This window comes from Aedes albopictus, chromosome 2 (genome assembly GCF_035046485.1).
Source record: "Aedes albopictus strain Foshan chromosome 2, AalbF5, whole genome shotgun sequence".
In the NCBI taxonomy this organism is placed as follows: Eukaryota; Metazoa; Arthropoda; class Insecta; order Diptera; family Culicidae; genus Aedes; species Aedes albopictus.
In genome coordinates, this window is record NC_085137.1 from 330930779 (window position 1) to 330950518 (window position 19740).

General features: G+C 37.1%; 1 protein-coding gene across 1 annotated transcript in view; it reads left to right on the plus strand.

Moving 5' to 3' along the window:
• Nucleotides 1-19740, plus strand: part of LOC109426373 (uncharacterized) — a 68680-nt gene that overhangs the window by 13417 nt on the left and 35523 nt on the right. The window contains exon 2 of the mRNA XM_062848870.1: nt 17275-17544. Coding sequence (XP_062704854.1) covers nt 17275-17544 — 270 coding nt within the window. The remainder of the gene's footprint in view (nt 1-17274; nt 17545-19740) is intronic.

Here is a 19740-nt window from a genome sequence, read left to right on the forward strand (position 1 = left end):
GAAATTGTCTTTTTATTTTGGTAATAACGAAATGTTTTTTTTTTTTTTTTGTGATGAACGAAATTGTTCTTTTGTGGCGGAATTGTCATATGTTATGTTTTGGTGAATGGATTTGTGTTATTTGTACTTTTTGGTAAAGTTGCCGATATTGGGATGACGAAATCGTCTTTTTGTTTTTGTAGTTTTGTTAGCGAACAGATATGTTCTTTGAAAGTGACGGACTCGTCAGTTTATTTGTGCTATTATTATTTTGGTGATGACTTTCTGAGTTTTCTAAAGGGGAAAGGACTGTAGTGTCTACCTAATAATTGTGTACATAGGATATCTACCTACATGGAATACTATTCATTACAGTACCTAAATGTCTAGGTATGATTCATTATGTCTACCTAAGGTAGTATAAATACGTGTGGTCATTGGACCACACTGCAGAGACTGCACAAGCCTGGGACTTGTCAACATCCTTAATATTCTTCTTTTGAAGGATATAAAATATTTAAAATTCACTCGAGAGAGGAAAAGCTAACATTATGGGAATATGTTAATTGGGTTTTTAAATTAGGAATAAGGACTGTTCAATTTTAAAAAGGGACTACTTTGCAAGGCTATAAAAATAAGACGAGCAGTTCAAATTTAATCAGCCTTGTTTCGTTGTTCAGTACATCATCTTTCATTATAGTAATCATAATTGAACCGAATAAAAATAGTTTAACTTTATAGAAAATCAGGTAAACATGACGTATTTTTTGAATACTGTGCGTCATTACAAGCACAGGAGTCAAAACCGTTTCATTCTTTGATGCAACAAAGCAACTTTTTGCTTACTTAGCATAACAAGGATGTCGGGAATAAAAACTTCGCATCCAGTTATTTTCAAATTAAGTGCACAATAGCATACAGGGTGCGGCAGGAAAAAATGCGAAAAGTTCAAGGGACTAGTACACGCTAAATATGGGATATATATGACTATTTTTTCATGGCGGTGTATCAGTCAATGTCTATATTCTAGCACTGAAAAATAAAAATGAACATATTTGATGATTAACATGTGATAATGTAAGCCTAATAAGCGGGTACAGTGGCGTTTCGGTTTTATCACTAGTCATTTTATTCACTACTCGCCAAATTCACGCTCGATTTTATCACGGTTTTCATTTCGTTTTTATCACGCTTTTTCTAAAACATTGCGAAATCAATATAAAATAGCACAGAACATAAAAATGTACTTGAAATACAAATTAAAATTTATAAAACACATCACTATTTATTCATTTTTGCAAAAAAAAAATAATAATAAAATCGAACTTATTAAGAAAAACCAGAAAGGACGAGCAAATTCCTTTTTATTCCGCTACTGTGCTTATCTTTGTCCAAAATATATTTTTCTCTATTTTCTAAAATTAAATCATACCGATCTGCACTGCCCCCACTCGCACATCAGTCCTATTTGTGAAAAGTAGGAAATGAGAAAATACCACTTGACGTTTGAAAACTCGTTCCCATGCAAAACTTTGAAAAATCGTCAAAATTTGAAAAAATATTTCTATCACCTTGAAACTTTTACAGGATGCTTTGCACCTCAACTCAACACACAACTGTGAAAAATATTACATTTGCTACAAAATTGTTCAGTTTTGCATGACAGGGTACACAAATCCATTATGGGATTGTTATGCGAATACTTTCAATATGGTATGGTTCAATATGGCTCATGATTTGGTATTTCTTCCACACATTGACATAAAAATCCGCAATCTCTATTATGAGGTTTAAAAGTAAGCTGAAAATGATAAAAAGTAAAATGAGACTGATATACGAGTGGGGGCAGTGCAGTCATTACACATTTCCCTTTTCACAAAAAATGAAAATGATAAATATGTATCCGACTATCCCAAACAAGTGGGAGGAAAAATTTTATGCAACAACGATAAGTTAAATTATTGATTTAGTTATACCTCGTCAATTAAAACAAATTCTACTTCTTTTGTTAAATTGTCTAATTATTGCTCACAGCTATATAGAAGTGACTACTACAAACAACTTCTTGAATAGTATTGATCTTGTGCGGTGTCTTAAATCAAAATGACATACAATTTTCTGGCAAGTATTGTCTTCAAAGCACGGTGAACCTTTCCATGAACTACGTAAAAGAGGAGGAGGAGGATCTGGCCATACAAAGATCTACAATCCATACACATTTTTAAAATTTTGTAAGGAAAAAAATCTACGAGCGGATAGGGAGTTTAAGATGGCCCAAAATGAGTTTACACAGTTAACGGACAGCGCTAGAACAATTACAAGCATTAGCAGATTACTAAAACAGTTGAAAATGTGAATAACACTTCAACAATTATGTAGATTATCAATTCTTAATTAATATAAAATTTACAATTATTTTTCATTTCGCCAAATTCACGGTTTCGCTAATTTCACGGTAAAATTTTTTTTGACCGTGATAAAATCGAAAAACCACTGTATCAATAAACTGCGCGCCCAATGGTCATCGAACAAAATTACTATAACAGTAACAAAATTAGCTTAAATTTGATGAACAACCAGACCACACTGATCCAGAGCCATGTAATTTCACATACTAGATGAAATTAGTACATATATTTGATGATATTGTAGAGAAAATTAAAAGTTTTGTTTTATCAGATACGGAATATAACGACCTGTGTACTTTTCTGCTGTCTTTAGCTTCAGGCGCCGCCCTGTAAAGGTTAGTGATCAAAATGAGAAAACTTTTAATTAACTTTTCAGAAAACTAGCCTATTATAGATCATGGAACGTTGAAACATAGATTGGTTAATGTCAAATGGACGAAAACGAGGTTTGAAGTTGAAAAACACTTTCGCATTTTTTCCTACCGCATACTGTATTATCAACATAAGCGACTTGATGCATACTTATACTCAAATGTTTACCGTTCGAAAGTATTTCCTTCGTAAACATATAACTTTGTAATGAAAATAGTTTCACTGTATTCCATCCTTCACATGTTCAACAACCTCCCCCCTCCCCGGATAATGATGATTATATCAATGATGACTTAAGCTCAATATTTCCAGGAGGTAACCCAGTCGCTGGCTGAGAATCTCCATAATAAAAAAAATAATTATTTTCTGAGACTTTCTTCTAATTATATTCTATTCTATTCTAGTGCTTGCACAGCCAGTATTGAAAAGCATCCTGGAAATACCAAAATTTCTTCCGATATTTTCTTGTCAGCATTAATATTTGCAGCATATCAGAGATGATGTGACACAAATATTAAAACGGCCAGGCCCACTGTGCAGACTAATGGGTTGGAAGAAAATTCAAAAACTTAAGGCAATCAGGTTATCCACTTATGAATAACATGATTGACAAACTTTTTTGAATTGAATAAAGGAAGAAACGGGGACAACCGTACCAACCGTTTCGTTTTAGGGGAGTGGTGTTTGAACATAATCGTTGGGAGTGGTGTTGCTAAGAAGGTTAATGCACACTCCGTTGGCGACTCTTCTCCTGGGATGGGACACAGGCATTTCTCCATGGGTCCTGGCTTCAAAGCCTAGGCTTAAGCGCCTTTACTCGCTCTCTGAAACGAGAAAAAAATAGAGTGATCCCATCCCCGAATAAAAACAGAAAATTTGTATTTAATTTAGTAAATACCCCAAAAAGAATCCATATCGTAATCGTGATTGTGATATGTACAGATACGAAATTTCAAATCAGAACGAACTCACCGAATTCCTCACTTCGAGTATGCCAATAACCGAAACGGATTCCATTCGCGTCTGATCAGCCAACTTATTTTCTTCATATGAAACTAAGAAATTGTCGCAGTGATCCGCTAACAACGACCTTTTCGGGCGCGCATGCCAGGTTTTGCAACGATTCGGTGCACACATTTTTTTCCTTTGTACACTAACTTTAAACAACTTTATATGAATATAAAAATGATTTTTCTTCTCAAATTACGCTCTTCCCCTAACTAGCTCAATTCTGGAGCAACATTTGAAAAGGGCCCAAGAGGTCTTGTGTCTTTTTTCTAAAACGCTCCGGAGGGCATAACAGCAGCTCGCCCACGCAAATGAACACCGTTATCCGAAAGATCGATGTTTGCTCTATCTGATAACGGTTTTAGTTTTTGTGAATAAGCTGAGGGGGGCTCAGGAGCGACGTGTGAAGTCATTGTTTACCAATGCTTGTATGCCCTTTTCAAATGTTGCTCCAGAATTTTCTTGCAAAAAACAAATAAAATTACGTGGTTTCAAGATCTAAGCACACTAGCGCACTGAGCCTCTGCTGCTATAGCAGCATGAACTTTTCAACACAGTTTTCCCACGGAACTTCTCATCTTCTTCCCAAATCTGTACAAACTAACCGATTTTTTTTTAATTATTTTTTTTATGTATGTAGAGTAAGGCTTAATCCTTATTAAATTCTACAATCGGTTTTTTCATTGTCCGGACCACATCCATAACAAAAATCATTATAATACTATCAAAACAAAAGAAAAAGAAAATATCTGTTTGCTCATTCCATTCACTTATCTTTCCCCATTAAACCAGTTCAAGCATTGCCGATGGAATCTTGAGTAAGAATCAATTGATTGGATGTCTGTTGGAAGCAGATTCCATATATTTATTGCACGAACAAAAAAGGAGTCGCCGTAGTGTGAAGAGAAATGCTGAGGAATTACATAGTGTCGTACACGATTGCTCCTGAAAGGTTGTATCTTGTCAGCCAAGTATCGAGGTCCATGTTGAACAATTTTGAATAAAAGAAGACAACATCGCAATTTAAAGTAATTTTGATAAGAACACCCTAAAAGTTGTCGTTGTAAATGTGTTACATGAGAATATCTTGACAAACTGTACACCCATCGTATGCAATGATTAAGAGCAACGCGTAATCGCTCACATGAAGCTGCAGAAGCATTCAAGATTACTTCCAAGCCGTAGGATAAATGAGGCAACAATAAAGATTTGAAGAGGTTAATTTTTGTCGATACTGACAATGCTCCAGCTGTGATTTTAAGATGGCGCAGTGCTGCATAGATCTTACCGCATTTCGAATTGAGTTGGTAGTCCCATTCTAGATGACTCTGGAATATAACTCCTAAGTTACTGGATTTATCAACGTATTCAATTCGTTCGTTATTTATTATTAGTTCCGGTAAAACGTGACTTGCCTGACGCCTCGAAAAAAAAAATTGCTTTTGTTTTTGAGGGATTGATAGGCAGTAGATTCATCAGAGACCACCGCGCCACATTTCTTAGGTCAGCATTTATTAGTCTGGCCATCTCATTCACTCCAATGTCAGTTGAACAAAAATACAGCTGTACATCATCGGCAAACATATGGATCATACAAACTTTTAAAACAGACGGCAGATCGTTAATAAAAAGTGAAAATAATAGTGGCCCAAGGACCGACCCCTGTGGCACCCCCGATAAGATATTAATTGGGGTGGAATGATTACCGTCAATATCAACGACTTGAGAGCGATTACTTAAATACGATTTTACTAAATGTACGGCATTGCGACTAAAATTGAACTGGTGCGAAAGCTTATGAAGCAACTTCACATGGGACACCCTATCGAAAGCTTTCGAAAAATCAATAAGAAGCAAGAAGGCCACGCCCTTCCTATCTACAATCTGACAAATATCATCATGTACTTTAAGCAAGGCCGTGGTTGTACTGTGACCAGATCTGAACCCAGATTGCTGTGCACTAAGGAGGCTAAATCGTTGAACAAACCTTTGAATTTGATATTTCAAAATCCTCTCAAACGCTTTGGAAAGCGCGCATAGAATACTTATAGGCCGGAGGTTATCCAAAGCAACTCGTGAAGACTTTTTTGGTATTGGAATTATTCTTGCAGCTTCCCATGATTGGGGATATCTGGAGGTGGATATGAATAAATTGAACAAATACGTAATGGGAGTGATTACATATGGTAGAATCAATTTAATAAATTTCATAGGTATATCATCTAACCCAACAGCATTTGAGAAGATAGAAAATATAGCTGAAGTAACTTCTAGTTCATCACAAGGCTCAAAAGAAAAACCTTCTGAATTTAACGGTGGAATTGTGGAATAAAAATCGTCTCTAGTGAAACTTTCAGCGAAATGAGCATTGATTTCATCACTGGTGTTGGTAAACTTAGAGTTATTATTTGAACTAAGTTTGACGTTCAGATGTTTAAGCTTCTTCCACAAATCTTTGCTTGAATTCGTTGTACCTAAACTTGTTGACAAATAATCAGATTTGGCCTTATTTATCAAGTCAGTCACTTTATTGCGAAGTCGCCGGAACTGCGCATGATCAGACTCATTTCTAGTAGCTATCCATTGTCTATACGCGATATCTCTGTGATAACCATGCTGTTGAAAATATTATCATTAAACCATGGGGAATTTTTCTTTGCCCTGGGATAACGCAGCGGAACGAAATTTTCGAATAATTCAATTATGTGCTGATTAAAATAATCAAGCGCAAGATCAGAATCCGTTATGCTGTATAGCGGAGACCAGTCCAAATCATTCAAAGTGTTTTGGAGCATTTGGGTATCGATTCTGTTGTAGTCTCTAAAGGGCTTTTCGCTATTTTCTGTTGTGCGCAAAATATTAAGAGATGAGAATATGATATCGTGTTGGGAAAAGCCAGGCGCAGCTACTTGATTGAATTTTTTTTTTTTTTTTTTTTTTCATAGTGATTACGGCGGTAGCACACTGTGCTTATGTTCTAACACCGCACCCTTTCCCTACGTTTGCTTCTATGAGCCTCTATTTTTGTTTCAACACACAGAAGTACGTAGGCATATCGTGGCCCAAGTCGACACTGTTTTGGCCTGCGTTGGACAAAAATAGTTTTAATAAAAGTTTCCCCCTTTTTTTTTCTTTTTGTCAATTGTTTTTTTTGCAGTATGGTCCATGCATTTAGTTAGGTTCTTGTCAATTTGTCAGTTATTCGAAGTAGATCTCCAATATGTAGTCAATAAGTCAATTAAGTCATTCTGATCTGTTCTATCATAGCAGCTTTAGTCTTTGCTTTATTGAAGTGTAGTTTTATTGGAAATATGCTGAATGTCGTCATTAAAAAGAGACGTCTGGAACTGTGTCCTGCTAGTTGTTTCGTCATGCACATACGTCATGTCTTAATAATGCCTAGAAGATTAACGAAAACACGTGTGTTCGGTCGGATGTCGATTGCGTAGAAAGTCAAGGAAAATAGGTTTCTTTATTGTCAGTTGTTATGTAAGCCTCGCTTGAAGCACTTCCCGTGAGAACCTTGTCATCTGTACACCAACTAATCCGTATCTTGGTACACAGCTAAATACTGTACTGTCAACCGGCGAAAAGCCTACGGGTAAATATTAAAAAATGAATAATAATGCTATCTAGCGCATTGTTTCCTATCGGCCACTATTTTAGTCTAGTCCCAACTACAAGCCTTTTTCCAATCTTAGCGTTAATTGTCTTCTAGATCCTTCTAGATAGATTCATCGAATCAGTCGAACCCGTATGTTAAAATATAGTCGATTCTGTGTCAATTGTTTTCTTTATTTCTACTTCTCTGTGTTCATCTCTTGTGTCCTTAAATTGTCATCGGTGAAAAACCCAACTGAAAAACATGTAACTGAACTCCTGATATTTTTCTGTTGGTGTCATAACACCATCTAAGAGATAAACAAAAATACGCCAAGTTGGTCAGTTGATTGTAATTAAACAAAAATTGCTTGTCAACTATTATGTATTCATCCCCCTACAAATACTATGAAAAATATTCAAATTCGTTCTGTCCTATCGGTCCTACCTCGATAAACCATGTCATTTTCTCATGCGTGGCCTAGAAATGTCAACCTAGTCATACAAAAGTAACGTTGTTTAGTTAATAAAAAGCAGTCAGTTTTTGTCCAAAATGTCACGTCAAACGCATTGACGTCAACAATGCGTTTAAGTGTTCGCACGTTAGCTTCGAATCTATCAGCACAATTAAGTGCTGCAAATCTCCTTCCCACTAATAATTCGTCGGTTGATTTTAATTGCATTATTTAAAGAAAATATGTCCAACTAACATGGTAAAAAATCGAAAAAGCGACTATGACATTAATAAATTACTAATCAAAATCAACCGAGAAACGTGGGAAATAGAGCCCAAACAACATTTTGAAGTCAGCTGGCTGTTAAAGGTTCCAAAACCTGTCACAAATCCTATAATACTTTTATTAGGATTTGTAACGATCATCAAAACCTTCTCAAATCCAACCGACTTGGAACTATTACTTGGGAATAGACTCTACTGAGCCCTGGCGGTTCCTCCTGTTTATCGAGCATGTCTGATGCATATAATCAGCCATACTCCATCTGCAGCAGCCGGTTCGTGATGAACCGTTGGAGGCGCATTAAAGTGTTAAAAAGGTGATATGTTTCACTAAAGAACACTACATTACAATAATCAAAATGAAACTCCTTCACTTTAATACCGTCAACCCCTGCGAACTTGGCCAGGGAGCTACTTGATTGAAATTAAGTATAAAATGCGAATCATTGGTCATCAACAGATCAATCAAGGAACTTCTACTCGGGAAGAAGTGTGTCGGTTCATTGTTAACGCAAAGAAGATCAAACCTGTTCAGAACATCGCAAAGCCGACTGGTCCTGCTGCAAGACTTTTTCATATCTGTGTTGAAATCACCTATAACTACTAAATTTGAATAGTTTAATGATAATTCAGACAATTTCTGCTCCAATACATCTGAGCAATCAGTACTCGGGGGACAATAGATCACACCAAGTAAGAATTTTTGACTGTTGATGCGGACCTCAGCAAACACAAACTCAGTACCATTCTGTCCATACTGTCCAGTTAATTTTGAAGCTTCAATTATTCTACAATCCAGATCAGTTTTATAATAGATGCAAATACCTCCTCCGCGACAATACTTGCGATCATTTCGGATCATTTTATATCCATCTAATGTTATTATGCCATCAAGAATACCGTCATGTAACCATGTTTCCGTGACACAAATCAAATCTAATTTACTATACGTAAAACAACTTTTGAACTCATCGAATTTGGTTGATTGACGGGCACACAAACTTTGGGTATTCATGTGACACAAGTTAATGCAGTCATTACGAAGAGCAACATTCATAACTGCTCGGGGTATATCGGCAAAGCCTCTTCTTGATCGTGCAACATTAGCTCTTTGATCAACCGACGTCATTGTCGTACGCGATCGTCAGAAAAAACAGCCTTAACTGGCATGGTAGAATGGTGGTGAATGGATACAGCAAACAGATAATAAATTGAGGAGCATACATATCAATATAACTAAACAAAAAAAAATCACTAACACTAACTTAGAAGTGGTCATTTTTCGCAAATCCGACGGATATCAAGCAGCTACGGGTCAATGATGAACTCGCCTCAACACAGCAGCAGCAGCAACATAGGGTCCATCCAAAGCAGCAACAACAACAACAGCAGCGTAGATGTGGGGTACACCATTGGACTTCAATCCATCGGTTTTGACTTTGAGGAAGGATTATTCAAAGGAAACTATGAGGAAGGAAGCATGGGAAAATTGGGAAGGAAATCGATTATTTTTAAGGAAAGGTTTTTAAGTGTTGAATACCACGTCCTTCAGTTGATCTACGTGGAATATCGGTTGAACTGGAGCGTTTCCGTCGTTCGGCTTCACGAAAATGGTCCCGTCCTTGGAGAAAACGTTCCTTACCTTACCGCTTCTTTTCAGCTTCAGAGCGACACCCTTGATGTTCCGAGCCGAATCGGTTAGATTCTCATTCAAATAGACGCGCTTGTCGACATCGAAACCCAGTTGGTTCAGATTCAAGCCCTTCTTCAAGAAATAACGAACGCAAATTGCAACAGAATTGGTGGATTTGCGCCATCAGCGATGGGAAAACGAGCCAATCGCTTCGTGTATACTAACGGGCCATCTGTATCGTGGTACCGTAATCCGGGGTAACATTGATCAGCGGGGTAACATTGATCGGCTTGACCGACCTCATGAAATGTTCAAGCAAGTATTTTACATTGAATCAGTTTCTGCCATCGAATGGTATATCGTAATCTGCTGTTATTTAGCTATTAAATGACATGTTATTCTTCAAAATTGAATTTCATAAACATTGAAATAAATCGATTTTTCCATAACTGTGTTTCGTAACGCAATGAGATACATTGTCAAACATTCATGCTTGGCATGAATACTAGATACAATATGAGGATAGAAATCACTGTATTACTTCAATATGATATCCTAGAGATGGATTTAATGAACGAAACTTTTATGAAAATACTTTTTTGTAATAAAATATACGATTTATTAAAAGTAGGCTACCAATTCCTTAAGCAATTACCTACCTTTAGGCGTTATTCGCGATTTGGGGGATTTTTTTCTCAAAATAAGTAAAAAAGTACATAACTTGTAAAAATTTGGACAACATATTCGAAATCAGCGACCCCGAATTCAGTAAGTAAGGGTATTTTCAACACAAACGAACATTGATGACTGGCATGATCAATGTTACCCCAAATCTACAAAATCAAAAATTAGATTAAAAAGCTTATTTTAACATGATTTAAAGTTTCACAATACTTTTTCGAATAGCTTAACACATACTCAGAGGGTCAGTACTTGTTTTAAAAATATAAATCATGTAACATTTGCTTTAACAAGAGAATTATTCAAGAAAGATCGAAAATTCTGATCAATGTTACCCCGGATTACGGTACTCAAGAACAAAAGACACTTTTCGTAGCAGAGAACTGGTATTCTCTGTTTTGTAGAATGGAACACCGGTGAGAATCAGTTCACTCGATCTTGGCATCCTGCTGATGGAATCCTTGTTCTTTCGCACATCTATCTCCGTTTTAGCGTGACGTTCACTAAGCTGATCAAAATCCTGTGCGTATTCAGCCTTCAGTTGATGAACTTCCTTGCGTAGGGTTGAAATTTCGTTACATAGAGCATTACTGCTGGATTCGATGCGCTCCTCCAACTTTGAATTTCCGTCATCAATCAATTACTTTAGACGAAACAACAGATCATCGAAGTTTCCTACGTGGGCATCGACTCTATCCAAGTGTTCCCTCGATTGCTTTTTGTTGTCATTATCATCGTTCGATCCGAACGGCAAAGCAGCTGTCGGTTTGTCTTTCGCCACTGTAGTAGCTCGGGTAGCTCTATTGGTGTGCATCATGTGAGTGATGTGAGACGCTGTTTGTTTGGCAGAAAATGACGAACAAGCACGATGGTGGAATATACGAGACTAAGCACTTCAGCAGCACGAAAACAAACTATAATTCTCGTTCAATTTTAACAGCTCCCGAGAAGTCTTCACTGTTAATTGATGTAAAACTAGTTCGTAGTTCACAATACCGTTAAAAATCGTAGCATAATTCAAAGCTACAAGTCGAAATCATCCGTCGAATTGCGATGACGAACAATTCACTTGCTACCGTCTGCCATGACACTCACAGAACTCGTTAGTGATTTGCACTCTGGTTGGAAGCGTTTATTGCACCGGGAAACGTTTCATTCGCGACGGGCACTCGATAATGCACGGTTTTTATTTATGTTCCTTTGTTTAAGTCCACTCGAAATTCAAAATTTTGGAACCACTGGTCAATCTTCCTTTTTTCCGCTCCGCCGAAGTAGATCAAATTTAAAAGGACCACGATAGACAAAAGAAAACACGACACGTGACACTTTTGCATCCGTCTTCGCGCGTGGCACACTACGATCTTCCTGAGACTTTCTTCTAATTTGTATGAAACTTTCTGTGTAAAAAAGGCTTTTAAAGTAAACATGTAACAAGGTCAAACCTCGATTTTTAAGAGCACGAATCTGAAGATGTTATAATGGTTGCATTGAAAGAATGATTGACTGGTCAGCACAATCATTTTTGGTGCTACCTCTGCAATTTATGTTCTAAATATTCAGGATGTGGATTCGCTATATACCTATAAACTATTTTTATCCATATTATCATCGTACCGAGAATAAATTAGTTTAGCCCAAATTTTCGATATTTTTAGGTAGCTTAGACAAAGAGGAAAATGAACGATTTCTATAGAAATAGGAATATTGAGTTTCATGATTATCTTACCAACCACATAACCATATTCACGAAAAGCTTTTCGTAAATTTGCTGCACTGTCAGCTGTGCATCGACGAACTTTTGATAGCAAGTCAAAGTCCGCATGGACACCATGGATTGCAACGGCAAGGGTATCCGCCGTATGTCTTCCTTTAATCCTTTTTAATGCCAGTGCGCAATACATCCTTTCCATGGTACTTTCATCGATCCAGAAAAGAGTCATTCCTAAAAAGCTTCTACGAAATTTGGTCCAGCAGTCTGCAGTGGTGGCAACGTACTGCACCGACATCAGTTTTGATTTAAGCTTCTCGATCATCTCGTTAAATCTTGCATCCATCCGTTTCGTTAGTGATTGGCGACAGCCAACTGAAAGATTCTCCGGCAATCCCAGCTCAATCACCCTTTTGAAGTACGGTGAGTCTGCAATACTGAAGTGCAATCCTTCGTTGATAACAAGGCTGTCTACAATATTGTGGATGTCCATCTGGGTGATGATCGGCTTTTCGCTGTCATTATTATTTGCCTCTTCTAAGTATGGAACTCCATCCGGAACATATCCATTTATGCTTTCGCTAGCATGAAAAAAAAACTATTATAGTCAATAAAATCAGAATAAGAAAAAAAACAATACCAACTTACCAACAAATGGCTTCTCAAATTCGCAGAAGACGAGTATCCGCAGCTTTTGCTTGCTGCGTCTGCGGGACACAGCAAACATGTCACCTCAATTTTTTTTTGTTTTCAGATTTTTGACTGAAGAAGCGGAAGTATTTTTCATAATCTTCCCAGGAAGTTGTTTCAAATTATGGTCCATAATTGACGAAGCAGCACACCATTCACAGTCGAGTTGTGGAACTTGTGAGAATAAAAGTCAAATATTTGCGTCTGAGATTGCTGTGATCAAATTTGACCCAAGTTACCGCTCCCCCTACCAACAACGCGGTTTTCGAACGCGACAGCGATTTTTCGGGCGAAGGTACTTTGAAGCCGAACCTTGCATTTTCAAGAGCACAAATTACAAAAAGTAAATATCGAATCGTGCTGAAAATTCAATCAACTATTTACACTCAGTGAGTGATGAATCGTTCAAAATTTCAGCGCAAGGCGATGTTTAGTTTTTTCAAGTTGTGCTTTTGAAAATTCACTTCATGGCTCAAATGTTTACTCACCTGAAAAATCGCTGTCGCCGGCGACAGTCGCGTTGGTTTGGGGGAGGCTTTAACTAACTTACGTTAAATTATCGAACGCCGATAGATTTTGCGATAATTTATCATCATCGCAGTGAGCGATAACGTTGAACACAATTAACGTTATCGACGATAACGATAATTTATCGATTAACAACCTTGATAAGGAGGTCAAATTTTACATGAATCGTATTAAGCGTATAAGTGTTCTCAGGATCGGCTATTGTTGACGTAAAGATCATGAGTATATATTCGACAAGAAAGGCGCTATCACCACCAGGTGGATTAATCTTGGTTTTTAGTATAAAATGTTTTATCTTGGTGCATTTTTACTGTCAAAATTCAACCTATCTGTAGCTTTGAATCAATAGAAACCATCGAACTTATTCAATAGTTTTTTACAAATTGGTGTTTCGACACTTTTTTGAAGTACTTTGACTTTCACATGCGTTTACATATAATTAAGTCCCTGAACCCAGCCCACTATTTACACATTGTCTTTATAAATGTGTTGCGGGGATTAGGGGTATAATGGACACCCGGGGCGAAATGGACACCCCTGTTTTTGCCGAAACCGTTGACTTTTATGTTAAACTTTTAATGCATAAGGGTAAAGGAACATGTCATGGTTCTATTTTTCAAAAATACCATTTGTATTGCTCCAAAATAACCAAAATATCATTGAAATTGAAATATGTTTTTCAAATGGTGAAATTCTTATAATTTTAAAGCAGCAGCAAATAAGGTATTACGAGTGTTGGAGTGTGTCCACCATAAAAAAAAACAAGTCAATTGTTACCTTATCTACATGTATACGGAGATTTAACAATGGATGACATATTTTATTTTTAATCAGAATTTACTTAAAATAATAATTTTATTGTTGTTGTCGATTTGGGGCGAAATGAACACCGGCAATTTCGAATGGGTGTATGCGCATTGCATACTGTTAGGCGTTTTAGAGAGTTTGGAAAAAATCAATCCAAATATTTTAGCCTAAAGTTTATTTAATTTACTTTGATGTTATTTAAACTTGTCTAAGATGCAGTATTATATCTGTGGTAGATCAATACGTAGGCAGATTACTTAACTGACCCGTACCTTTCCTACCAGCCCTAAAAAACACACGATTTATAATTCGTTATTTCTTCACAATAAAGACATTCTACCTGCTGTAAATGATTGAAATACGTAGGAAACAAGCTAAAGTTGTAAGCCAACTGATAATATGTTAAGTTTTTCTTTGTTATACAGGTCTAACGTACTCATTTGCTTAGGGTGTCCGTTATGCCCCTAATCCCCCTATGTGGTGTTAAGATAATAAGTACATTTGGTTGCTCAAATTGTTGAACTCCTGTTAGTTAGAAACGCAATAATTTTTGTGAATGTTTCTTGATTGTTGGTTTATTTAAGATGTAACAATTGAAAAGTTGCCTCGATAACATAAAAAACTTTAAAATGTGTAGAAAGAGCAAAAAACTCTAATGTCAATGTTTTTTTTTATTAAGGTACAACTGTTGGCACCTTGCCTTCAAACTAATGTTTCACAAGTCATAAAAAAATTACCGGAAGAAAATCAACCAGAGAACGAGATTAATTATTACGTCTGAAAACTACAAAAGCAACGAGACGTGGTTTGAATTCCTTCTGATGCATTTTCCTCTTCAACCCATCATAATTTATCATTAGCCGGTGCACGTAAAAAGTAAACACCAGTCGTACGATAATTGGGCCCATAATTCCTCATTTTGCACACAACTTCTTCTCAAGGAACTTAGCACTTTTCTCCTTCTTGGTAAGACGGCGGCGACGGCAGAGTCATTTACACCTGCCAAGTTGCTCCGTACAGTTGCTCAGACAGAGTGATGCCGTTTCCAATCCCACCCGAGACTTTGGACGAGCGTGACGAGCGTCGTCCACTTCTGGCGCGCAGAGGTTCTCTCGGAGGAGCAAAGGATAAGCCCCGACAATGAATGGGCAAACATTGCCACCCCGAAACCATTCAAAAGGTGCTTAGAAGGAGAAAATCTTTCCAGCAAACAAGCAGCTATTTTCAAAGAGAGGAAGGTGCAAGAGACGTGCATAAGTCCGCTCAAGACGACGAGACACCTCAATCTACTCCAGACAAATAAATTTTCATAAAAGCATCCTGCACCCTTTTCAGTCATGGTAGTTTGGGCTCGCTTTGGATTCAATCCCTGAGGTATGAGTGGACTCCATCAATCGTGTGCATGGAATAATTGGAAATAGCTGCAGATTGGGGTTTATCGAGCAAGAACGCGATTCGAATATTGACATATTGAGATGGCTTTTCTTTTCAATAATAGCGCTGCTGAAGCCACCGGTGACTAATAAGATTTTTACACTACAAAATAATAGGTCAGGGATTGAATCCAAGATCTTTTAGATACAAATACGAATTCGTAGTCATTTGACTTACAAGCCCGCCAGGCCAAAAATGGCATGTAGTGGTGAAGTTTCACTTTTCAACGTCTTAGATTGCCAAGTAATATTTCAAACACAAACAGTCCAAAGTTGCAATGTAACCGAGTTGTTTTGGAAAAACAATAAAGGGTGTCCACGATGAAATTGGCACACAGAAAATATTGTATAACTTTTGGTTGCGTTCGCCAAAATAGCTATTTTTTACCATGAATAGTATATTATGTGTAGCTAATACCATAAAATTTTCATTAAAATCGCCACTTGAGAATCTTGTGCAACCAAACATTTTGGAAAATATCTCTTTTTTGCCGTTTCAACTCTGGCGCCAAAAATACTGAACCGATTTCAATGAAAATTTTTGTGTACGTAAAGTATATAGAAGTAATTTGTCAAAAATTCATTCAATTTGATCATACCGTTAAAAAGTTATAGCAATATATTAAGTCTATGGTCATAGCCATATATGTCGCACTACGCCACAATAAGCAGATGTGGTTTTTGGTATTGTGAAATTCAAACTGCTCTTAATTTGAAAGTACTCAACAAAAGTGGCTGAAATTTTCACTGTAAACAGTTTAACACAACAATTTTACACTGTCAAAGTTTTATAAAAATCGAGACAGTGTTACCAGTTCTACAGTCAAAATAGTGCACGCGGAACTAAAAATGGTCAAAAAGTACCTAAAATTTACCTTGAAGCGATTTGAGCTTTGGATCTTTACTAGAAAAATACTGAACCGATTTCGATCAAATTTTTACCACTTAATTAATACTATGTAAAGAGTATCGAGTGAAATTTTCAAACGTTTTGATAAGATAACAAAAAAAGTTATAGCCTAAGCAATTTTTTGAAATGGGTGCTTAAATTTTCTAAAATCTCATTTAATGATATCGACAATGTCTGCGCCAATACTCAACCGATTTTAATGAAAATTTTATGGTATTAGCTACACATAATAAACTATTTATGGTCAAAAAATTAGCTATTTTGGCGAACGCAATCAAAAGTTATACAATATTTTCTGTGTACCAATATAATCGTAGAAACCCTTTATATAGCATATAGTTGTCCTAACTTCCCAATCAAGCTATCTCAACTGATATTAATTATTTCAATTAGGGGAAAAGGGGGAGACGAAAAAACCCAATTCTAGCGTGACGTACTAAATGAATGCTCCCTTCTCCCTTATAACATCGATTGTTAACAAAGACCACAACAACGTCCAACATTAACATGGAATAAACGGTTACCAATTCACCATATCGATGACTGTTTGCCTTTTCCTGTACGCGTACCAATTATCGTTGATTTTATTTTGACCACGAGCCATAACACGGGATTTGATCGGTTTCCGCAGTTTCATAACAAACATACCATTCCCGAAAACCGATTAAAATGTTATAATTCGCTAAACCGATCGTATTTAAATGCATCACGCTGAGTAATGCCACCATTAAAGCCAACGAAATAATCATCCTCTTTTTTCGCAACTTTTCTCAACTTTCAGCTCCGACGGTGCTGCGCGCAGAAGAAAGTGCCACTGGGCAATCGACACAGACCACCACGGCTAGTGCCAAGGTCGATTTGACCGAAACGAGCCGGGTCGGTAAGGCCCTTGTCTTCAACATGACGGTGGGCGCCCGAAAACCGAAACGCTCCAACGTGGAAATACCGCTGCTGATCATCCGACCGATCGAGAAGAAGAAGAAAAAGCCCTACAAGGACCACATGGTGAAGATTATGACCGGAGGTGTGGCATCTTACGGGAGCTATCCGGGTAAGTGTTTATGCTGTCTAGGGGATTCTTGTAGTACTAGTACACATTTGAAATAATCTAGTTTTAATAGTGAACATGTTTAGTGCGGCCGGCAGGGTACCCGGGTACCTTTTTTGATTTCAAATCTCGATATTTAAAAGACTAGGAAGTTGAATACACGTAATGGGGTTGACCGAATTTAAAAGTGAGGAAGGGCTCCTGCATTTTTTATATAACGTGGAATGCTGACAGGGTACCCAGGTACCCACGAAATTGAAGCGATCATATATCCATAACTTTTTATCGATTTTGGTAATGTTTGGGTCATCCAACTCAGAAATTCATTAACTATCGTGAAAATATTCGGTTGGACCGATCTGACCACCGTGGTTTTCGGAAAATCCGAAGTTTTGGAAGCATGTCTCTACCCACATTGTTGATGCTAGAATACCTTTAAACCCTTTGGAGACCGATGGGTCACATTAGCCCAGTTAAGAAAACCGACATTTACAAACGTATCCTAGACCAGCGAGATTGCATCCAGAAAGGCGAAAATGCCATCTCCAAAGCGTTAAAATGTTTATGGCCAGCCATGGTTCCACGGGAAGCGTGTTCCGAAATCACAGCTTCAAAGTCAACCCACTTTATGAATCCAGGCTGGTCAGATATTATTTCAGCATTTAGGGTGATTGATACCTACACTCCCGATCAAAAGTTTGGGGTCACCCCCTCAAAAACAAGTCATTTTTTTTGGCCCATATCTCCGCCAATTCGCGTCCAATTTCAAAACCCTAGGTCTCATTCAAAAGATAATAAGTCAAAACAACTCTGAACATGATTTAGGTGAAACTTTTACAAAAATATTTGTATGTAAACTTAACCTAAAGTTGCCAAATTTTCTAAAAAACGATTATAAACTTACGGCAGTGTCGCTGGAAATTGGGCCGACTAAATTTTAAGATGAAGGCGGCAACATAACCTATTTTCTATTAGCTTTCAACTGCTTTTTACCGAACTTAGCTAAAAAACCTGGGAAAAAAGTTATTAAGTAAATTAACTCTTGATGTCATCGACCAAAAGTTTGGGGTCACCCCTTGAAATGATGTATCAGCCAAAAGTTTGGGGTCGCTATCGTAAAACATGGAAAAGTGATTTGGTGATAACTTCATCATCTATAGCTCAATTTTATTTATTTTTGGCTCATTTCAAAGATAATTAACCAAATTTACGATTAATGTCTTTAATTTAACGTATTAAACAATTTTTATATGTCAAAATGTTATGTAAAATAAACACATTCCACCACATTTCAAAGAAAGAGGCTATTACGTTAAGTTTAAGTACAGGGTATGTTCCGTATTTATCAACACGGTCAGCGAATTTCGGTTGACAAAAACAGAATAATTTTCTTTGACAAAATATTTTGCAACGTTTTAATATGAATTGGAAGTTTTACTGTAGAACACATTCCAAAAGTAAAAATATGCAGTTTACCATGAAATTTAATTGTTAAACTGTAATTTGAACTGTGCAACCAAGATGTGCTAAAAGACATACTTTTAGCACATCTTGGTTGCACAGTTCAAATTACAGTTTTTTGACTGTGACGCCGACACCACATTTGTGACCACATTTTTGGAAATTTATTTTCGTCAACGCAAGAATAACACATCTCTCTCTCTTCTTGGCGTAACGTCCTCATTGGGACAAAGCCTGCTTCTCAGCTTAGTGTTCTATGAGCACTTCCACAGTTATTAACTGAGAGCTTCCTCTGCCAATGACCATTTTGCATGCGTATTTCGTGTGGCAGGCACGAAGATACTCTATGCCCAAGGAAGTCAAGGAAATTTCCTTTACGAAAAGATCCTGGACCGACCGGGAATCGAACCCGTCACCCTCAGCATGGTCATGCTGAATACCCGTGCGTTTACCGCCTCGGCTATATGGGCCCTAAGAATAACACATATCGAACTGTAATACCTGTAAGTACTCGGGTCGATGTTTTAAAATATGTCATACTTCCAGGAATGATTGATCTCCAGGAACGTAATTTCGATATCCTAACAAAAACGGGTGTTTACTTTCTTCCGGAAGGCATTGCTTCACGAGTATCATCTTCACAGATTCCTATAAATGTTTCGTCTAGGATACTTTTAGGAAATCTCCAGAAATCTTTCTAATCAATCACTTGTAACTCCTCCAGAATATTGAATTTCC